General features: G+C 56.7%; 1 protein-coding gene across 8 annotated transcripts; it reads left to right on the plus strand.

The window, feature by feature from the left end:
* The first annotated feature begins 74 nt into the window (after positions 1-74).
* Positions 75-16,891, plus strand: RGS14 (regulator of G protein signaling 14). 8 transcript variants are annotated; one of them, XM_082380517.1, is made up of 15 exons: positions 75-3,462; positions 10,291-10,312; positions 10,423-10,680; positions 11,041-11,133; positions 11,219-11,362; positions 11,681-11,866; positions 11,983-12,094; positions 12,423-12,535; positions 12,994-13,197; positions 14,929-15,005; positions 15,235-15,379; positions 15,457-15,538; positions 15,641-15,687; positions 15,766-15,880; positions 16,163-16,891. In XM_082380517.1, the coding sequence occupies exons 2-15, from the start codon at positions 10,307-10,309 to the stop codon at positions 16,363-16,365; spliced, it is 1,785 nt and encodes a 594-aa protein (XP_082236643.1). In that variant the 5' UTR covers positions 75-3,462; positions 10,291-10,306; the 3' UTR covers positions 16,366-16,891. The 8 variants fall into 8 exon arrangements, with proteins under 8 accessions (XP_082236643.1, XP_082236644.1, XP_082236646.1 ...); XM_082380518.1 differs by having other exon boundaries at positions 15,253-15,379; XM_082380520.1 differs by having other exon boundaries at positions 11,723-11,866.
* The last annotated feature ends 1,754 nt before the right edge of the window (positions 16,892-18,645 follow it).

The following is an 18,645-nucleotide window of genomic DNA, read 5'->3' on the forward strand; positions in this document are numbered from 1 at the left end:
AATCATGGAACAGCACGTTCGGCTTGTGGGCCAACGGGGAGCAGAGGGATGATTTGTGTCGGAGAGCAGCGCGAGGGTCGTCTGTGAAGTGGGGCATGCTGGAACTTGTAGTTTTCATGGGACGCTCGCGCGGGCTGGGAAGACGAAGCCTAGAACGCTCTTGGCCTCTGGCCACTGGTGGCGTCCCTGGAGTAACATTTCCCAGTCCAAGGAGAAGGGAGTTCTAAATTGAAGGCGGGGACCAGAATTCCAACTCCCGCGCCGCCTAGAACTCACTAGGGCGAGACTTTTTAACCGTTTCTGGCTCCACGCCTTTGGAAACAGAATTCCCTTACTTGATGGGAAGGCCAGGCCAGGACTCGCTTTGCCAGAGGCAGGAACTTCCCTTCCCAGTTCCTCAGGCCCAGTTGGGTTTCAGCAGGAGGAGCAGACTCGAATCCTGTCCCAGTGATAGCCGGGGCCCATTCGTATCCAAACGATTGTAGTGCCTGCCTGGCGCAGCAGGAAGCGTCCAGGAAAGGTCCGGGAAAGCTGGCCGTGGAGCAAAGGTGGAAAACTGGTGGCCCACGGCCAAATAGAGCTCTTGCTGATGCTATTTCAATAAATGACTTAACTACCAATATTTTAAATCAGGAGACAAATTCACATTAAAAATCCAAATTTCCAGCTTCTCAGGAAAAATTGGAAGACCCAACCACACTAGGCTCATGGGGCTGCCCTGCTAAAAATGCCTTACTTTTCTAAGCTAGTCTCCACTCTGGCCACTAATTTACAGCACCTGCCTGGCCCTTCTAGACACTTGAATTAATGACCCCTGTTATAGATCACAGGGTGGGATAGTTGGTTTCCTGCTCCTTTAAGAAGTTGTCCTGGTGAATGAATGAACTTCTTCAGGATTAAGTGCTGAGACATCTTTTTAAAATTAGCGATATATATATGTATATTTCAGAGATTTATCTATATCTGTGCAAACAAGGACATGTGCATTCCACTAGACCTCCATGAGGGCTCAGATTTTTATCAGCTATAGTCACTACTTAATCCCCAGCATCTAGAAAAGTGCTTGGCACATAGAAGTTGATTAATAAGTAATTGGTGAAAGAATGAATGTTTGGTCTAGAGGTCATATTAGGGGGGAGACCTTGTAAACTTTAAAACCCCCTACGAGGCTAGGCCCAGATCCATGGCACAGCAGCCAGGCAGGTGGTCTCCACTCACAGCACACACCCTGCCACCCCCCATCACAGGTATATTGACACCATCATGCACCTTATTAAGACCACCATTGGCAATGCTCCAGGCCCAAATGCAACTCCCAATACACACACCAAGTCTGACTTTATTGAATCCCTCTGTCTGGGTGGCCTGGAGCAAGGTGTCTGGAAAGAAGTGAATTAGGACTGGGTGAAGAGGTATATTAACTAGGATAATGCTAACTGCTATAACAAATAGACCCTAATGTGTAAAACAGCTAGAAGAAGTTGATTTCTCTCTCCCTTAACAGTCCAAAGCTGGTGTTCCTGGTTGATGGGTGGCTTGCCTTCTTACACTAATGTGGAGACCTAGGCTCCTTCCTTTTTGTGGCTCCACAAGCCCTTAGGGCTTCATCATCTTCTGTATCCAGTCAGCTAAAGGGGAAGGAGAGAATGTGGAGGACACATAGGGCTGAAAAGCCTTGGCACACACCACTCCACTCACATTCAGTTGGCGGGAACTAGTTAGCACATGGCCACACCTGACTGTGAGAGAGCCTGGGAAATTAAAGTTTAGCTGTGTGCCCAGGAGGACTAGGACATGAATTTGTGGTGAAGAATCACTCAGTTTCCGCCTCCGAAGGTTTCGGGTCATGGCCCTAGAAGGGGGCAGTGGAGTAGAGGGTAGAATATGGAAGAGGGGTGTCACCTTATCCTTGTAGAAAGAGGGGTCCAAACTGGAGTGGTGGGTGACTTGAGGGCTCTAAGTAAGCCCATACTTGTGTAAAATACAAGTCCCGGGGCTTCCCTGGTGGTGCAGTGGTTGAGAATCTGCCTGCTAAGGCAGGGGACACGGGTTCGAGCCCTGGTCTGGGAAGATCCCACATGCCGCGGAGCAACTAGGCCCGTGAGCCACAACTGCTGAGCCTGCGCGTCTGGAGCCTGTGCTCCACAACAAGAGAGGCCAGGACAGTGAGAGGCCCGTGCACCGCGATGAAGAGTGGACCCCGCTCGCCACAACTAGAGAAAGCCCTCGCACAGAAACGAAGACCCAACACAGCCAAATATAAATTAATTAATTAATTAATTAAAAAAAAAAATACAAGTCCCATAGTGGGTACATGCACATGTAAGAAAGAGGCCAACTGAGGACTCTGAAGAGCCTGAGTTCATCGGGGACTGGGCCAGGCTGAGGAAGCAGGGTATCCCTCTTCAGTCGACGGTACTACACCAAGGTGGGACTTTTATGTGAATGACTATAAACGCACACGTGTCTTTGGGCACAGATGCGCCTGATCTGTTCCCTGCCCAGGGGGGCGAGCGTGTGCATACTTGGTTGCACGTGTCACTGGGGTGTCTGAGTTCATATGTGCCTGTGTTCATATGTGACAGGCAGGTGTGCCTGTCACATGCACATGTCTGAAGGGCTGTGCATACATATGACCGAACGCTCAGGTGTTCCTGACGAGGGAGAACCTGTGTGTTTCTAACCTGTACACCTGAAGGGTCTGTGTGTGCATGACCATGCATGCAATGTATCTGTTTGTCCACACCCAGGAACAGGCCTGCAAAGGACAGCCTGGAGATGTCTCAGGACAGAGGTAGTAACCGCACGTGCACAACTGCCAGGGGGAGGGGTGCTGAGTGTGCACATGCCCAGCACACAGCAGGTGTGGGATAGGTATGTGCTGAGTAAAGTACACAAGTGGACACTCAGATCACAGTACACATGTCCCTGTGTCTATGGTAGCCCCTGCAGGGTGTATGAAGTTGCCTAGGTGTGTGAATGTGTACTTCTGTGTGCCCAGATGTGCTCTTGGAACTCCCCAGGCTGGGCCAGACCAGGCTGGGCTCCTTGTTGGGCACACGGAGGCCTCTGCTGTGTGTTGGTGCCTGCATGGGGCACTGCTAAGGGTGCATTGGCGGCATGTGTATGTGCGTGTGAATGTGTGTGTGCGCGTGCGCACGCGTGCATGTGTGTGTGTAGGAAGAAGCATTCGCTCTCTTAGACCTTGCTTCTTTCTGTGGTTCGGTTTCTATAGAGACACTTCCTGTGGAAGAGAAAAGAGGTAGTGAGCTGGTGTTTCAGGATGTGAGGGCCCACAGGAGCGGAGCTGGGCTCTCTCTCTGCTGCCTGCCCTTCGTCGTGCAAGCTCTGGCCAGAGCTGCCCACAGTCCCCATGGTGGGCGCCCCCCGCAGCGGGGACCCGTGAACAGCAGCGGCATGCCAGGGAAGCCCAAGCACCTGGGCGTCCCCAACGGACGCATGGTGAGTGCGGGCTCCAGGCCAGGCCCACAGGGAGGGGGTGGGCACACCCAGGGTGGAGCCCAACAGGCACACCCGGCAGGGCTGGGCTAGAGCCTGCATGCTGCCAGCGGACGGGAGAAGTTGGGGAGAGGCAGCAGCAGGTGGTAGAACCTGGTACCCTCATCCCAGGACCTTCCAGATGGTTCTGATGGGGACCTGGGGCCACCCCAGGGATGAGGCCAGAGGAGAGCAGGCATAGGCTTCTGGCCCAGTCCCCACTGCTCTCTTACCTACTACTTTGGCACCATCTGGGGCTGCCTGCATCCTAGGGTAGCAGGGAGTCCCCGCATGCCCTTTGCCCCCTGTATACCCCTACGGGGACCCAAGCCCCCATACCTCACTTAGCCTCAGCCCCCTCCCCCACCCAGTGTCCTGATGCCCAAGGTCAGGTAAGGGGCAGCCCTTAATGGGTCATTGCCCTCCACCTAGACCTACTCCAGAGGCTTCCTGCCAGAACTAGCAGTCCTTGGGCAGCCTGGGATGGGTCAGCAGGGTCAGGCCCAGTTGGCACAGCTTCTGTCTGTTCTATTCCTGGACTACTAGGACGGGTGGGGGGACCTGAGCACTAGGGTGCCCCTGGCTGCTGCTAAGTCCTCTCCCTGGCTGCTTGGCATCCAGGTGAGAGCTGCCCTGGAAGAGACCCGCTTCAGCAGATGGAACTGGCTGTGTCGGGCTTCTCTTCTCTCCCTAGGACACCAGCCCCCTAGGCAGAGTCCCAGCCCCTCCTATAAACTCCGGAAAGTCCAGTGTCCTAGTCGCCTACCCAGCCCCAGCCTAGTACTGTGGGACAAAGCCAATGGGTCCAGAGAGACCTGGGTTCTAATCTCAGCTCTGTTGTCCCTTACTAGAGGGTCCTCTCTGACCCTCAGTTTCTTCATCTATAAAAGGAGGAGTTTGAAATGGATTTCAAAGGCTTGCTGAGACGATTAAGTGGAATAATGAATATGAGCCCCCTGACCGACCGTGGGGGTTCCATAAATGTCAGCCCAATGCCCCCCTTCATTCTCAGCCCCTTTTCAAGGATCCCCTGCCTCACCAAGAAGCTGAGCCACTCCCCACCCCTACTCCTCCTCCTAATTCCCAAGACCTGTCTCCATACCTCTTCCTCCAGCATCTCTTTATTGGGCAGGAGAGAGGCAAATCCCTCCAAGCTGGCCGTGTCTCCCACCTCACTATCTCTACCATCAAACTAACTTTGGAAGTTCGAGCATCCATGGGCCTCGCACTCCCTGGAGGCATGATGCTTGGCTCACCCCTCCCAGGGCATCCAGGCCAAGGAGGAACACGCCCACTCCCACCCCAGAGGGCAACTGGGTTGCTGCTTCTGGGCAGTGCCCAGAGCTGCAGGGCAGCTGAGGGGGCCCAGAGACAGACCCAGCCTCTGCCCATCCCACATCAACCTATAACTTCTCTACTCAAGAGTCATTCAGAGCAGGGAAGACCCCCAAGCTCTACCCCCAGCCCTGCAAGCCCACGGACACCCTGGCTTTTCTCAGCGACTTTCACACACAGGTTTATCTTTGCCCTTTCCGGGCCCATTCTGAACTCTGTGCCACCTCTTGGAATCCCGAGGGTCACAGGTTGGCCACTTGCTGGCCATTGGGCAGCCTTCCGAGGCCACGCTCAGCTGAGAGGAGGGACAGACCGGCATCAGATGTGCATAGATGTAGGCCAGCTGTCAGCCTCCTTCCATGAGTTACCTCCTGAGGGAGGTTCAAAGGAGTACATGACATGCTGAGGGCAGCTGGCAAGAGAGGGACCCGCATTTGAACCAGGCCAATCTGACTCGATGCCAGGTCTCCTCCACCTCCCAGAACTGCCTGGCTCCGTCCTCCCCCGCCTCCTCCTGCCACCAACCCCACCCACTACCACCGTCATTCCCTGCTGAGGCGACTTCATTTGTCAGCCTCGTCTTTCTGTCACTCAGCTTGTCAGGGGGTTGCAACGAAACCTGTCACTTACAGATGGCTCCCAGCCTCCCTCCCAGAGATGCCTTCACACAGTCCCAACTGCCACTTCATTTGTTCACTCATGCATTCATTCAACAATCCCTCCTTAGGGCCTGCTCAGTGCTGGCCCTGTCCCAGGCATCAAGACCAAGGCCCATCGCCCTAGGCCCTGCCCTCAAACAGCTCCTGGTCTGGCAAGGCACAAAAGGCACGAGCGCAAATACCAGAATAAAATTAAGGTTTGGGTAAAAGCGGTAGGTCAGGAATAGAGAAAGCTTGAGGAGGACCTGGGAGAGAGAACAAACTTCTCTACTCACTTCGTACATTGTTGGTGTGGAAGATGTCCTGCAAGGATGTGCCAGCTGGAGGAGGGAACAACATGGGGAAAGGCCTACACACAGGGAAACAGGATGTGTGTACAGGGACAAGGCCCAAGGGCTGGCGAGCCTAAAGCCTGGAGAGGAGCAGTTATTGCATCCTGTCACTCTCAGGTGCCCAGTTAGTCTTCCTGCACAGGAAGACCTGCAAGGCAGAGCCCACCGTACCTTGGCCTACATTCCTGGAGTCCAGCTCAGGGCCATAGGTCAGCTCCACAAAGCTGACTCAGGCTGAAGAGCCAGGCAGCCAGGGTTCTCAGTGGGTCTACCCAGAGAGGATCTCTGGGCCTCAGTCACCCCAAGCCAGGATGAAATAAGATGATGATATAGAGGGCCGAGCCCAGAAGATGCTCAGTAAATCAGCCCTCCCTTCGAAGTCACCCCTCCAGGGGACAGAATTCATCCAGGAGCCCCTGGGCCCTTTACCCCAATCAACCTTGACCATCTATGCCCCGAGAGCTGAGGCCCTGGGCCTCCCAGCTCCCCGGTACGTCTCCTGTTGACCCAGGAAGGCAGCTCAGTGGAGGGGAGACCTTAGGTTTCCAGAGTCAGGCACACTTGGGCCCTAATTTCAGTTCAGGCACTTCCCAGCTGTGTGATTTCTTTGGGCCAAGGTTTCCATATCTGTAAAATGGGCGTAATAATACCTGCCTCACAGGATAAGGATGTGAGGATGGAGGGAGGATGTGACACAGATGTGTGCCATCCATGTTCTCTCTCTGCCGGAGAGCTCAGGAAAAGTCGGGTCACCCTCACCTTTGTATTCTCAGATACCAGCGGCTCCCCCAGGGCCCATTTCCAAGGAAAAATGTTTGGCAAACTGAGGCCAGACCGTGGGTTGGGGTTGCCGCTTGGCCACCACACCCTTCCTCATCCTTTCTTCCCCTTTTCTCCCATTCACTCACCACTTCTCCTCAGGCAGGCCAGGGTGGGGCAAGGCCAGCCCTGCTCAGCACAACTTCCCCAGACCCAGGAGCCTGGGCAGATCAGAGCCCCAGCCAGCGGCAGCAGCAGCGTGCCATTCTCCCTGCTGCACGCCTGCCACATTCACAAATGGGGCCTCGCTGACTCATCCTTCCTGGCAGCTCCAGGAGGTTGGGAATGCTGAGCCCTGTGCTACCCAGGGGGTAACTGAGGCCCAGAGAAGGGAAGTTACTTGCCTCAGAAGGGTCACTCTGGAATTGGACCCCATCCCTGCTCCCTGCCACCTCTGGATCTCCATCCTGTCTCAGACCCAGCTATATGGGTTATTAATATGTAGTGGGGCAAGAGGGGCCCAGGAAGAACTGCATGGGGCGTTCGGAGTCAGAGCATCCCTGGCAAAGGGGGTGCCAGCGCCTCCTATGAGGGCAGCGGAGGGCAACTTGGGCCCTTGTGGCTGCTTGGGAGCACCTGGGCAAAGAGGGTGCTCCTTGAGGAGGGAGTTCAGGCTGATTCCCTCCTACGATATAGGCCTGCCCTCCAGGAGCTACAGGCTGCTAGGGGAGAGGCCCAGACACAGGTGGGCAGCAGTGTGGTGGGCAGGGGGATTCGGGGCAACTGGTGTTTAGGGAAGACCGATGTCAACAGGCAGAGACTGGAGAGCCATAGGGTGGGGGGAGAAACAGTAAAGCAGGAAGCAGGAATGTGAAGAGGTGTGGGGAAAATAGAAGTTTGATGAAGTGTAGGGTGGAGGTGAGGGGGAGGGCAATGGGGGAGGCTGAAGGGGTTCATTAGTCAGGCTCAGGCAGAGCTTCAGCAGTAACCCAGCAACTGCTCTGCCTCCCAGAGTGAGGAGTGGGGCCAGAAGAGGGCCTGGGAGCCAGCCCCACATAAAGACACAATCCATTCAACGTGATGTAAAGAACAAAACAAAATAGGAGTGAAGCCAAGCCCAGGCCCCTCTGCCTTCCCTGGGGTCCTGGGCTGCCCACAAGCATCCCGTGCCCCACCCCCCCACACACGGAAAAGTGCAGTGGAGAGCCCTGAGCAAGGGAGAGGCCTGGGAGAGGCCGGTGCGTGCTGGGTGCGGGAGGCGGGAGGGCCAGGTGGCCACCGTGGAGTGGGAGGGGAAAGTCAGGATGGTTCCCGGAAACCTGGACAGAGGGAGGTAACCAAGGCTGGGAACAGCCACAGAGCAGCCTGGGGAGGAAGAACGTGGGACAGGCAGGTGCAGGCATGAGGGCAGCTGACAGGAAAGGGAAAGAACAGTTGGAAGGGACCTTGGGCTTCAACTTGTCCCCTTCACACACCCCAGGAGTTGAGACTTTGTCCTGCAGCCCCGGGAGAGAATTCCCATGAAGCTGTCAGATGGGCGAGTGCAAAGGCAGCAGGGCAAAGGCTGGGGCAGCCAGGGGAGGGCGTGCAGGGTGGTTCCATGTCCAGCCTCCCTCTGCACAAGCTTTCCCTCCTCCTCCGTAACGTCTTATCCCCGTGCTCCAGCTTGGAGACAGGCTCAGGGAGGGGCCCAAGGTTGTAAAACTAGAAAAGGACAGGGCTAGGCTTTGAATCTTTGTCTGACAGACCCGATCCCTGTGTTCTTCCCTCTACCGCAGGGCTTGGCAAAATTGAAAGCTGAAGCAGGGCCAGACACCAATACTAATGCAACAACAATAATAGTAATGTTCCTCGAATATTTACCACATGCCAGATAGTGTTCTGAGTTCTCTTTCTATGTATATTTAACTTATTTAATCACAGCAAGCCTTTGAAGTCCTGACCATTATTTGCCCCATCTGTATAGAGGGAGAAACTAAGGCACAGGGAGGTAAAGTACTCTGCCCAAGGTCACACAGCACAAATGTGAACTCAGGTAGTCTGGGGCCTGCCTCCATAAATAACATAAATGCATCAAACTGGCCCCAGAGACCTCTGAGGAGAGTGCGAACCCCTTCTAGGGAAAGTGGTTGCTGCTCAGGGCCAGCCAAGGTTGCCATTCTGGGAAGAAGCTCAAGGTAGCTGGGGCAGAAAGCTGGGGTTTCATGTAAAACTCCTGACTTTCAAATATGGGAAACCCCTTTAAAGTTAAAAAAAACAAAAACATTCTGATATTAATAATGTCCTACTTATTTGCAGGCCAGCTCTGGCCCACAGATGTGTGACCCGGGTGCTCCCAGGTTGGGGAACAGAGAGGGAGATTCCAGCCGGGAGGGCAGGGAGAGTCTTCCTGGGGAGGAGATGTTTGCAGACTTGTTTCCAGTAGGGATGGGACGAAGGGACAGGTGGCGGAAGCTCCTGTGACAGGACCTAGTGAAAATGCAGGAGGTGAGAGGGAGGAAGGAACTGGGGATCAGTCAAGCCCTGGTGTTAGGAGCCCAGGTGATGGGAGGAAAACCAGATTCAGGGAAGCTGGTTCCGTGCCCTGCTTTGGTGGTGGCAGAGGTGGCTTCCATTTGGGACTGGCTGAGTTGGAAGGGCTTGTGGGGCATTTGGGTGGAGATGTCAGCAGGAAGTTGGCTATGTGTGTTTGAAGCTGGGGAGATGTGGGAGGGAGAAAGGGCCCAGAACAGAGTCAGAGAGGGGTAGAGGCCACCTTGCGTGTATAGATGATGAGGAAGCTGGAGGATTTGCTAGGAAGGTAGGAAGACCGAGGGAAACCACTGCAAGATTCATTTTGAAAGGAGGGTTTTTCTGTTTCACTAATGGTTGGGATTCCCAGAGAAGTCAGAGTTGTGCATGTGGGGGAAGGGGGGATGTGCAGAGGAAGGGATTGGCCTCTACAGCTACTCACAGGGTAGTCCATAACCAGCAGCATCAGTGCTTGGGATCTTGTCAGAAATGGAGAGTCTTAGGCTCTCCTGAACCTGAATCTCTGGAGGTTCCCCCCGCCATCATTCTAATGCACACTAAAGTTTGAGAACCACTGCTCTCTACTATAAAATAGCATCCTGTGCCCTGCCCATGGTGGGGTGTTTCCAAGAGGAGGCAGTTGCAATAAGGAGATCATCAGTTACAGAGACACCTCTCCTTCCTCAAAGACAACAGCAAACATTGATATAACACCTGCCACATGCTGGCCACTATTCTAGATGCTGGAAATATATTAAACTGATTTGATCCTCACAGCAGGCCCAGGAAGTAAGTTAATTATTATTATCATCATCCCTCACTTACAGATGGAGACAAACAAGTTACTTGCCCAAAGTCATACAACTAGTAAGTGGCAGAGACAAGATTAAAAGTTTGTGTTCCTACCCACCATGCTCTACACCCAGGCTCACCCAGTGGGTGCTGGGGGTCAACAGGGGTGACTGGGGTGTACCTGGTATAAGTCCCAGTGCACATAGTGGTTGGCACATGATGGAAGGGGAGCCAGGGGCAGCCTGAGCAAAACCCTGAGCAAGCAGTGACCTGGCTGAGAATGCCCAGTGTGGCCCTCCAGGCAGAGAAGAACACAGCTCCAATCCTGGGGGCTGGGCCTAGAACTATCCCTTGAGAATCCACCCTGGGCTCTACTCTGACTTTCTACCTCGGGTTTCTTGTAGGTTCTGGCTGTCTCAGATGGAGGTAAGTGACAGAGTATGTGGAGGAAGCCTGGCTGGGGTGGGGGGGGGGGGCTGAGGGGGGTGTATGTGGAAACAGCGTGGGGATACCCCTGCCATTTGCTGTCTTTCCAGGAAAAGTACCTGAGATGGGATTGGGCCAGGGGCTGGGGAAGGCTGCAAGGCTCAGCTGCACTTGTCCATCCCCCTGCAGAGCTGAGCAGCACGACGGGACCCCAGGGCCAGGGCGAGGGCCGAGGCAGCTCCCTCAGCATCCACAGCCTTCCCAGTGGCCCCAGCAGCCCCTTCCCCACCGAGGAGCAGCCTGTGGCCAGCTGGGGCCTGTCCTTCGAGCGGCTGCTGCAGGACCCGCTGGGCCTCGCTTACTTCACTGTAAGCCCTGGGGTGGGATAGGGAGGGCGGATGGCAGTGGCCACCAAGGGGGGAAGGGTGGAGGGCATGGGAGAGGGCATGGATGGAGTTTCAGGCTGGCCAGAGTGGGACTCCTCTGTCAGCTGCCTCATCTGGCCTTGCTCTGGCACTCTCTTACTCTTCTCCCAGCTGGGAAGTTTCCTTCTCTCTGCCTCTTATTTTCTCTCTGTGCCTCCGGATCTCATCCCATCTGTCTGTCTGACCCTATCTGTCTGGCTTGGCCTCTTGGCCCTCTCTCTATACCAATCTCTTGGACCACATCCCCTGACTGGGTCTCTGTGTCTCACCTCTGTGTCTGTGCCTCCTTCTCCCCACCCCTAGGAGTTCCTGAAGAAGGAGTTCAGTGCTGAGAACGTGACTTTCTGGAAGGCCTGCGAGCGCTTCCAGCAGATCCCGGCCAGCGACACCCAGCAGGTGGGGAGAAGGGGGAACTGAGGCGGCGAGATGAGACCAGGGCCTGAGCCATGCCCCTGACCTTCTCCTGTCCGTCCTGCCCCAGTTAGCTCAGGAGGCCCGGAACATCTACCAGGAGTTCCTGTCCAGCCAGGCACTGAGCCCTGTGAACATCGACAGGCAGGCCTGGCTTGGCGAGGAGGTGCTGGCGGAGCCCCGACCGGACATGTTCCGGGCACAGCAGCTTCAGGTGAGCGGTCCCGGAGGCGCGGCCTGGGATAAGGGGCGGCGCCTTGGAAGGGAGCTCGGTGGAGCAGAGGCAGGGCCAGATCCAACGGCGGAGCCTGAGCGGCAGAGATGGTGGGGATGGGGTGGGGAAGAGAGCAAATCTGGATGCTGGGACCCAGCTAAACGTTGGGCAGGGCGCGGATCAGAGGTAAGAAAAGAGGCGACAGTGAAGGAGGGGCTAGGGGCGGGACCTGGAGCAAGGAAGGGCTAGGGGCTCGCTCCCTAGGTTGGGGACGCCGCCAAGCCCCAGGGCCGAGTCTGGGACTCTGGCGGCTCGCAGAGCGCCCTCTCCAGCTCACCGCCCCGGGAACCGGCTCCGCAGATCTTCAACTTGATGAAGTTCGACAGCTATGCACGCTTCGTCAAATCCCCGCTGTACCGCGAGTGCCTCCTTGCGGAGGCCGAGGGTCGCCCCCTGCGGGAACCTAGCTCCTCGCGCCTTGGCAGCCCTGACGCCACGAGAAAGGTGCGGACGACTGCCTGTGGGGGCAGGCGGCTGGGTGCAGATCTGCGAGGGTGTGCCCACGGTCTGCCTGCGGGTGCGGCCCGGCCCAGTGCCAGTGGCTTCCCTGTATCTTGCAGAAGCCGAAGCTGAAGCCCGGAAAGTCGCTGCCGCTGGGCGTGGAGGAGTTGGGGCAGCTGCCGCCTGCTGAGGGCCCTGGGGGCCGCCCGCTCCGCATGTCCTTCCGCAGGGGTGAGGGCAGGAGCGGGCCGCAGAGATGAGCGGGGTCGGGAGTCTGGGCAAGCCTGGAGAACACCCCCTTCCTCCTACTGGTCCCGCAGTCTCTAAGACTGTGAAAATCGAAATGCAGGTCCGTGTGACCCCCATGTTCCCCTGGTGGTTCGGTTCCCACGCTAGACCCCAGAAGTTTGGGAAGCCCCTCTCAGCAGCGAAGCTTCCGGGAACCCAAACCACGTTAGACCCCTGCAAAAGGGCTCCAACAGGGTCCGCCTGGCTGGGAGAGGCCTCTGGCAGAGGGGTTGGGGGAGGGGCTGTCCTGCTCATTCTCCCTCTCCCCTAGAACTAGGGGGCGGTGCGTCAAACTCAGCCTTGCGCCGAGAGTCCCAGGGGTCCCTCAACTCCTCCGCCAGTCTGGACCTCGGCTTTCTTGCCTTTGTCAGCAGCAAATCTGAGGTGAGCCCACTGCTGGGGGAGATGAGGTGTGGGCTCGGGCCACTACTCCGGCCCCTTTGTGGGCCACCGTCATTCCAAGTCACCGGCCCCACTTCATCCTCCACTTGATCCAAATGGCCAACCACTCAGCCTCCTCACTTTCTTCCTGTCCTCACCACATTGGGCCCCATGCATGTTATGGGTGTACATCCTCTTCAGCCGATGTGTGTGCACGTGTGGGTGCCCAGGTGTGTACAGCACGTGTGTAGCAGTCAGTGGGTGGACCTGTCTCTGGGTGCCCATACGCTTGGGTGAGCATACATGTATTCCTGTAGGAGGATGTATCCTGCCTGCCTACAAGTGTGCCCTTGGGCATGTGTATGCCTGTGTGTGCCCCAGTGAGCTTACGTGTCTGTGTACCTGTCTGTGTGTCCTTGCATGTGTACACATCACCTCCCTTGACACCTGCTCTGAATCAGAGCCATCGGAAGAGCCTTGGGAGCTCAGAAGGTGACAGTGAAAGCCGACCAGGGAAGTATTGCTGCGTGTACCTGCCTGATGGCACAGCCTCCTTGGCCCTGGCCCGACCTGGCCTCACCATCCGTGACATGCTGGCAGGCATCTGTGAGAAACGAGGCCTCTCTCTACCTGACATCAAGGTCTACCTGGTGGGCAACGAGCAGGTGCGAACCTGGCCTGTTCCCCAACTCTAACTCCCTTCCTGATCCTGAACCCACCCCCATTCCTGTCTCTGCTCAGCCATGACCCCAACACCAATTCCACTTCTAATTCCAACCCCATCCCTTATCCCCACCCCCTTCCTAACTCCAGCCCCCACCACAGCCCCCCTGCCCCATGCCCAACTCCAAATCAACCCAGTACCACCTCCTCACTCAAACTCAGATATCCACTCTCATCCCATGAAAATCCTGTCCCCACCCCATTCCCATCCTGGTTTCCAGCTTCATCCATCATCCTCACTGTGATAGTCTCTGGGAGGAAGAGTAGGGGAAAACCACTGCCGGAGCTGAGTTTTTCCCTGTCACTCCCAGAGTTCAGACTGCCCATCCCTGAAATGGCCATTTGGGGATCCCTTACTTCCTCTGCCACCAGGGGCACACAACTGCACCCAACCTATGAAAAACTTTCCTTTAGGTACAAACTAACATAGCTTTAAAGAGGAGGCTAGGGCAAAATTCACTTAAACTAAACCATCCAATAAGGGGGAATCTAAAGGAAGGATGCTGTATCCCAGGGAGACCCGTCAGGATTTCATTCACCCGATAAACAGTCCTAAGCCCCTGCCAGGGCGGGGCAGAGGGAGCCAGGCTGAGTTCTGTCCTCCAGGTCCAAAGGCTGGAGGTGAGCCAGGCAGGATGTGATCAGGAGGAGGAGTTGAAGCTCCAGAGAGTTTCTGGGTCAAGGAAGGCATTTCTGGTTGGTCCCAGGAGGCTTCATGGAAGAGGTGGCCGTTGATGAGGATGAGGACAAGTTTGCCTGGCAGAGCTGTGGGGGGAGGACATTCCAGGCACAGGTGGGTAAGAAGTGCAGGGCAGGTTCAGGGGCCTGGAGTATGGGAGTATAAGGGCCACAGTAAGAGAAGCTCTGCCCACTTTCTTGGGCCACCCAGGCAGCCTCTGCAGCCCTGATGGGTTTTCATGTCTGCTAAATATAACTTCACCACCCACACTCCACCTGTCCCTGCAGCACAGCACAGGCCTATTGCCTGGGAGGGCTGCCTCCCAGCCCTGGGCTTGTGCAGGCAGCAGGGCCTCCAGGGGTGGTAATTACTACAGCTACTTTTATGTACCTACTGTGTGCCAGGCGCTGTGCCAGATACTTCGCATCCTTCTGGCCTCACAGCTGTGTTGCGGGGAAGAGCCCTTTTTGCAGTGAGGAGACAAGAAGTGTCCTTAGTAGGTGGGAATGGAGAGAAGTGGGCAAGTGTAAAAAAAAGGGACAAGGCCTGGGTGGCTGACCAAGGGTAGGTGGTGAGGGAGGAAATGCGTCCAGCTGGTCCAGTTGGTTTTCCCATGCCTGAGGGACAAGGGGCAGCTGTCCAGGAGGCAGATCCTGACCTGGCTCAGGAAGAGGTGGCCCCATGATCCAGGACTTAAGCCTGCCCCTTAACCAAGCAGCCCCATTACCATTTCGTGCCCACCCCACCTCCATGTTTCTTATAACTCTGTTCCTTTTCCAAGTCTGTCCAGCATTCTTGCCACTAGGCTCTGATCCAGCCTGGTTTCGTACTCTGTCGGCATCTCTATGGCTCACCCGACCACCGGCCCCTCCCTCTGGCCCTTAGGGAGCCTCAGTGGCGGCCCTGGGAGGAAGTGATGATTGTTCCCTCAGACCCTGGGGATGGGGGAGGAGGGAAGGAGAAGGAATTTTGAGACCCTGCCTGGCTCCTGCAGAAGGCCCTGGTCCTGGATCAGGACTGCACCGTGCTGGCGGACCAGGAAGTGCGGCTGGAGAACAGAATCACTTTCGAGTAAGTGTCTGTCGCTCCAGTCTAGGGTCCGGGGGTCCCAGCACTCGCTTGGGTCCCAGTTCTGGCTGCTGTTCTCTCTCCAAGTCCTGCCCCTGGTGCTAACCCCGCCCCTTAGGCTAAGGCCCCACCCCCAAGAGGTCCCACCTCCCCAGTTCAGGCTCCACCCTCTCTCCGGCCAGTCCCAGGTGGGTTGGGGGAGAGGCGCGGCGGGCTCTCCGACCTTCCACAGCGCCAGGGTCCCGCGCAGGCTCGAGTTGGCGGCGCTGGAGCGCGTGGTGCGGATCTCCGCCAAGCCCACCAAGCGGCTGCAGGAGGCGCTGCAGCCCATCCTGGCGAAGCACGGCCTGAGCCCGCAACAGGTGGCGCTGCGTCGGGTGAGCCGTGTGGCCGAGGGGCAGGGGCGGAGCGGGGCGGGCTGCCTGTCCCGCGGGCTGCTGACCTGTCCCCTCAGCCAGGCGAGAAGCAGCCGCTAGATCTGAGGAAGCTAGTGAGTTCGGTGGCGGCCGAGAGATTGGTTTTGGACACTCTCCCAGGTAAGGGACGTTGGCCCAGGGGCTTGTAAGGGACAGCTCTGGCCCAAGAGGAAGGGGGTCCAGGCGAGAGGCAGACAGGAACGGCGGCCCTCTCTGCCGCAGGTGTGAAGATCCCTGAAGCTGGAGACATATCCCCCTGCTGCAGCCAGGTGAGCGAGGGACTGGGCGCCCTCTTTTGCCCGCCAGCCTCCCCTCCCGGTTGTGGCTCTAACCCCACATTCTCGCAGGGTGGCCAGCCTACAATCCAGGACAAGGCCGCCCACCTCCCTCCACTGTCCCTGAACTCACTGGCCCAGGCACCCAGTAGTATCACTGGGAAGCGGCAGACCTGTGATATTGAAGGTACATTGGGGATGATGGCAGCTAGGGACCAGAAGGGTTGGGGACCGTTGAGGGTGGGTGGCCTTAGAGAGCCTTGAGCTGAGGCAGGGGCCTGGATGTCACTGGGGCTGGAACAGGGTCCACTGGGGTTGAGGGACCAGAAAGGCTGGGACAGGGGCTGGGATGGGGGCATTGGTGCTGGGGTCAGGGAGGCTGTGGCCATAGTAAGGGCAGCAGGACTGTGGTGGGCTAGCATAGGTGGGTCTGCACCCATGGGCCCCTTGACTTTGCGGCCATCCCCAGGCCTGGTGGAGCTGCTGAACCGGGTGCAGAGCAGTGGAGCCCACGACCAGAGGGGCCTTCTGCGCAAAGAGGACCTGGTGCTTCCAGAATTTCTGCAGCTGCCTGCCCAGGGACCCAACTCCCAGGAGGCCCCACCACAGACTGAATCAGCGGCCCAGCCCAAGGGGAGCCTCTCAGACTCCACTGCGCACTCAGCCCTCTGACAGCTGCCCAACCGTCCAGGCCGGCTGCGTGGCACCTGGCGGGCCAAGCATGCCATGGGCCCGCTCTGCATGCCCTGTCTGTGCCATGAGTGTCCCTGGCCCCTTCCTGCCACGGGCAGGCCCGCAGGAAGAGCTGGGAGGGGATGGAGAGGGGACTCAGAGGAGTGACACTCCACAGCTGCCACCACTTGGTCCCTTACAGGCTTGCTCGTCCATCCCTTGCTGCCAGGCCACCAGGGGGAAGTGGGCCTAGCCCCCAGTGCAGGTGTGCCCAACACGGAGGGGCGGCGTTGGCAGTGCCAGCCTCCCCACCATGTGCCAGGCCTCAGCAGGGAGTAGGAAGAGGGGCCGGCTCTTCCTCGGGGAGCTGGTATGAGTAAGGCCTGGGGGTGCAGGCAGGCAGGCAGCCCCTCCCGCTACCCACAGAGACGCTACTGGACTTTTGGATTTTGCAGTTGGCTTGGGGCAGCTGGGTTTGTCCTGGATGTATGATATTGTTATTATAATAATTATTATTATTCTGCCATGGGGCGTGTTCCTTGTGTGCCAGTCTACCCTGTGTGCCGCCCCCACCCCCAAACTGCGTTGCCTCTGTCACCAGGGTCATGCCAGGAAGCCCTTGGGGACCTCAGGATGTACCCCCTGACTTCCTGTTGTCAGAACCTCTCTTCCTGACTGCACAGAGTATGGGGTGTGAGTGTGAGAGAGACAGAGACAGCCAGAGAGAATGAGGGAGGGAAGGAGGAAGCAGGGGAGGGAGGGAGGAAGGGGAGGGAGGGGTGGACCCCTCTGGGGAGCTGTGCCTCTGCTGGTGTCATTGTGCTGTTCCTTAGTCTCTGAATCTGAGTACAGTGTCTGGTCACTGTCCTGTTTCTACTGGGGACTGAAAGTGTCTCCGTAGACATGGCGGTGGGCTCTTTTGGATTCACCGAAGGCCTCGAGGAGGACACTGGTTTTTGTGGTGGGGGCAGGTTCTGCCCCCTGCCTGCTTTGGCTGGGTGGTCTTCTCTGTCCCCCGGCAGCCAGAGAAGCCCACAGCCCACACAGGGAGGAGGAGCAGGGAGAACCCCAGAAGGAGAGCCCCAGCCTGGGGGCAGAGAAGCTAGACTCAGTCCCGGTGCTGCTGTGACAGAGGAAACAAGGGGACGCAGGAGCCTTGAGAAGGCACTGGGGGAGTGAGGGGCCCTCTTGACCACCTCCAGCAGACTGAGCTCTCTTCCCCACTCCAGCTCTTTGTACTTGCTGTCCCCTCTGCCAGGGGCTCCCCATACCTGCCCCCTATCTTGTAACTGGCTCCTCACCCGTGAAGTTCCTGGGAGAGATCAGTGCGGTTTGCTGGCCTTTCTCTAGAAGTGGAGCGCAAGCCTTCCTCAGGGGGCCTTCATGGCTTGTAAACAAGAAAAATTTATTTCTCACAGTTCTAGAGGTCAGAAGTATAAGATCAGGTGCAAATATGGTGGGGTTCTAGTGAGGACCTTCTTCCAGGTTGTAGACAGCCAACTTCTGTGTCCTCATATGGTGGAAGGGGTCAGGGAGCTCTCTGGTGTCTCTTTGTAAGGGCACTAATCTCACTACATCCTCATGACCTAATCACCTCCCAAAGGCCCACCTCCACATACCATCACCTTGGGCATTGAGATTTCAACATATGAATTCAAGGTGACACAGATATTTAGACCATAGCACAAGGTGACCAGGAAAGCTCTACTGAGGTGTGTAAGCTGAGACCTTCAATGAAGCGGGACTTTGGTGTTTGTAAGTCTTAGAAATCCCACTCAGAGTCACAAGCACACACACACTGAAAGAATGCATTGGCTTGTCTAATGAAGAAGTCTAGGAGTGGCTGGGTAAATTTAGGAGTTTAGATCATTTTAGTCAGGAATCTCCGTCCATCTCAGTCCTGCTTTCTTGTGTTGGCTTCATTTGCACGCGTGTTCTCTCCCTGCATGTCCTTTCTGCAAATCCCCAAAGGACGGTAGAAAATGACGAGGATTGGGATTCTGACTGGGGCCAGAGGATCATTCCTGAAGCACACTGAGTAGCCAAGCCTGGCTCATGAGATGACCTTAACAGCCAGAGGGCTGGGCCAAGCCAGCCAAACAAAATGGGCTGAGGGGGCAGAGGGCTGAAGGCCAGGTAGAAGAGCCTCCATAGAGGTCAGCCCCTACGGGAGGAGGAATTCACATCTCCCGAGGTCCCCAAGTTAAGCATGCTCCATCCTTTATCTCATTTTGTCCTCACAACAAAACAGCCTGGTGGGGATGAAATCAAGGCTGCAGG

This window comes from Balaenoptera borealis (assembly GCF_965194805.1).
Source record: "Balaenoptera borealis genome assembly, chromosome: 2".
In the NCBI taxonomy this organism is placed as follows: domain Eukaryota; kingdom Metazoa; phylum Chordata; class Mammalia; order Artiodactyla; family Balaenopteridae; genus Balaenoptera; species Balaenoptera borealis.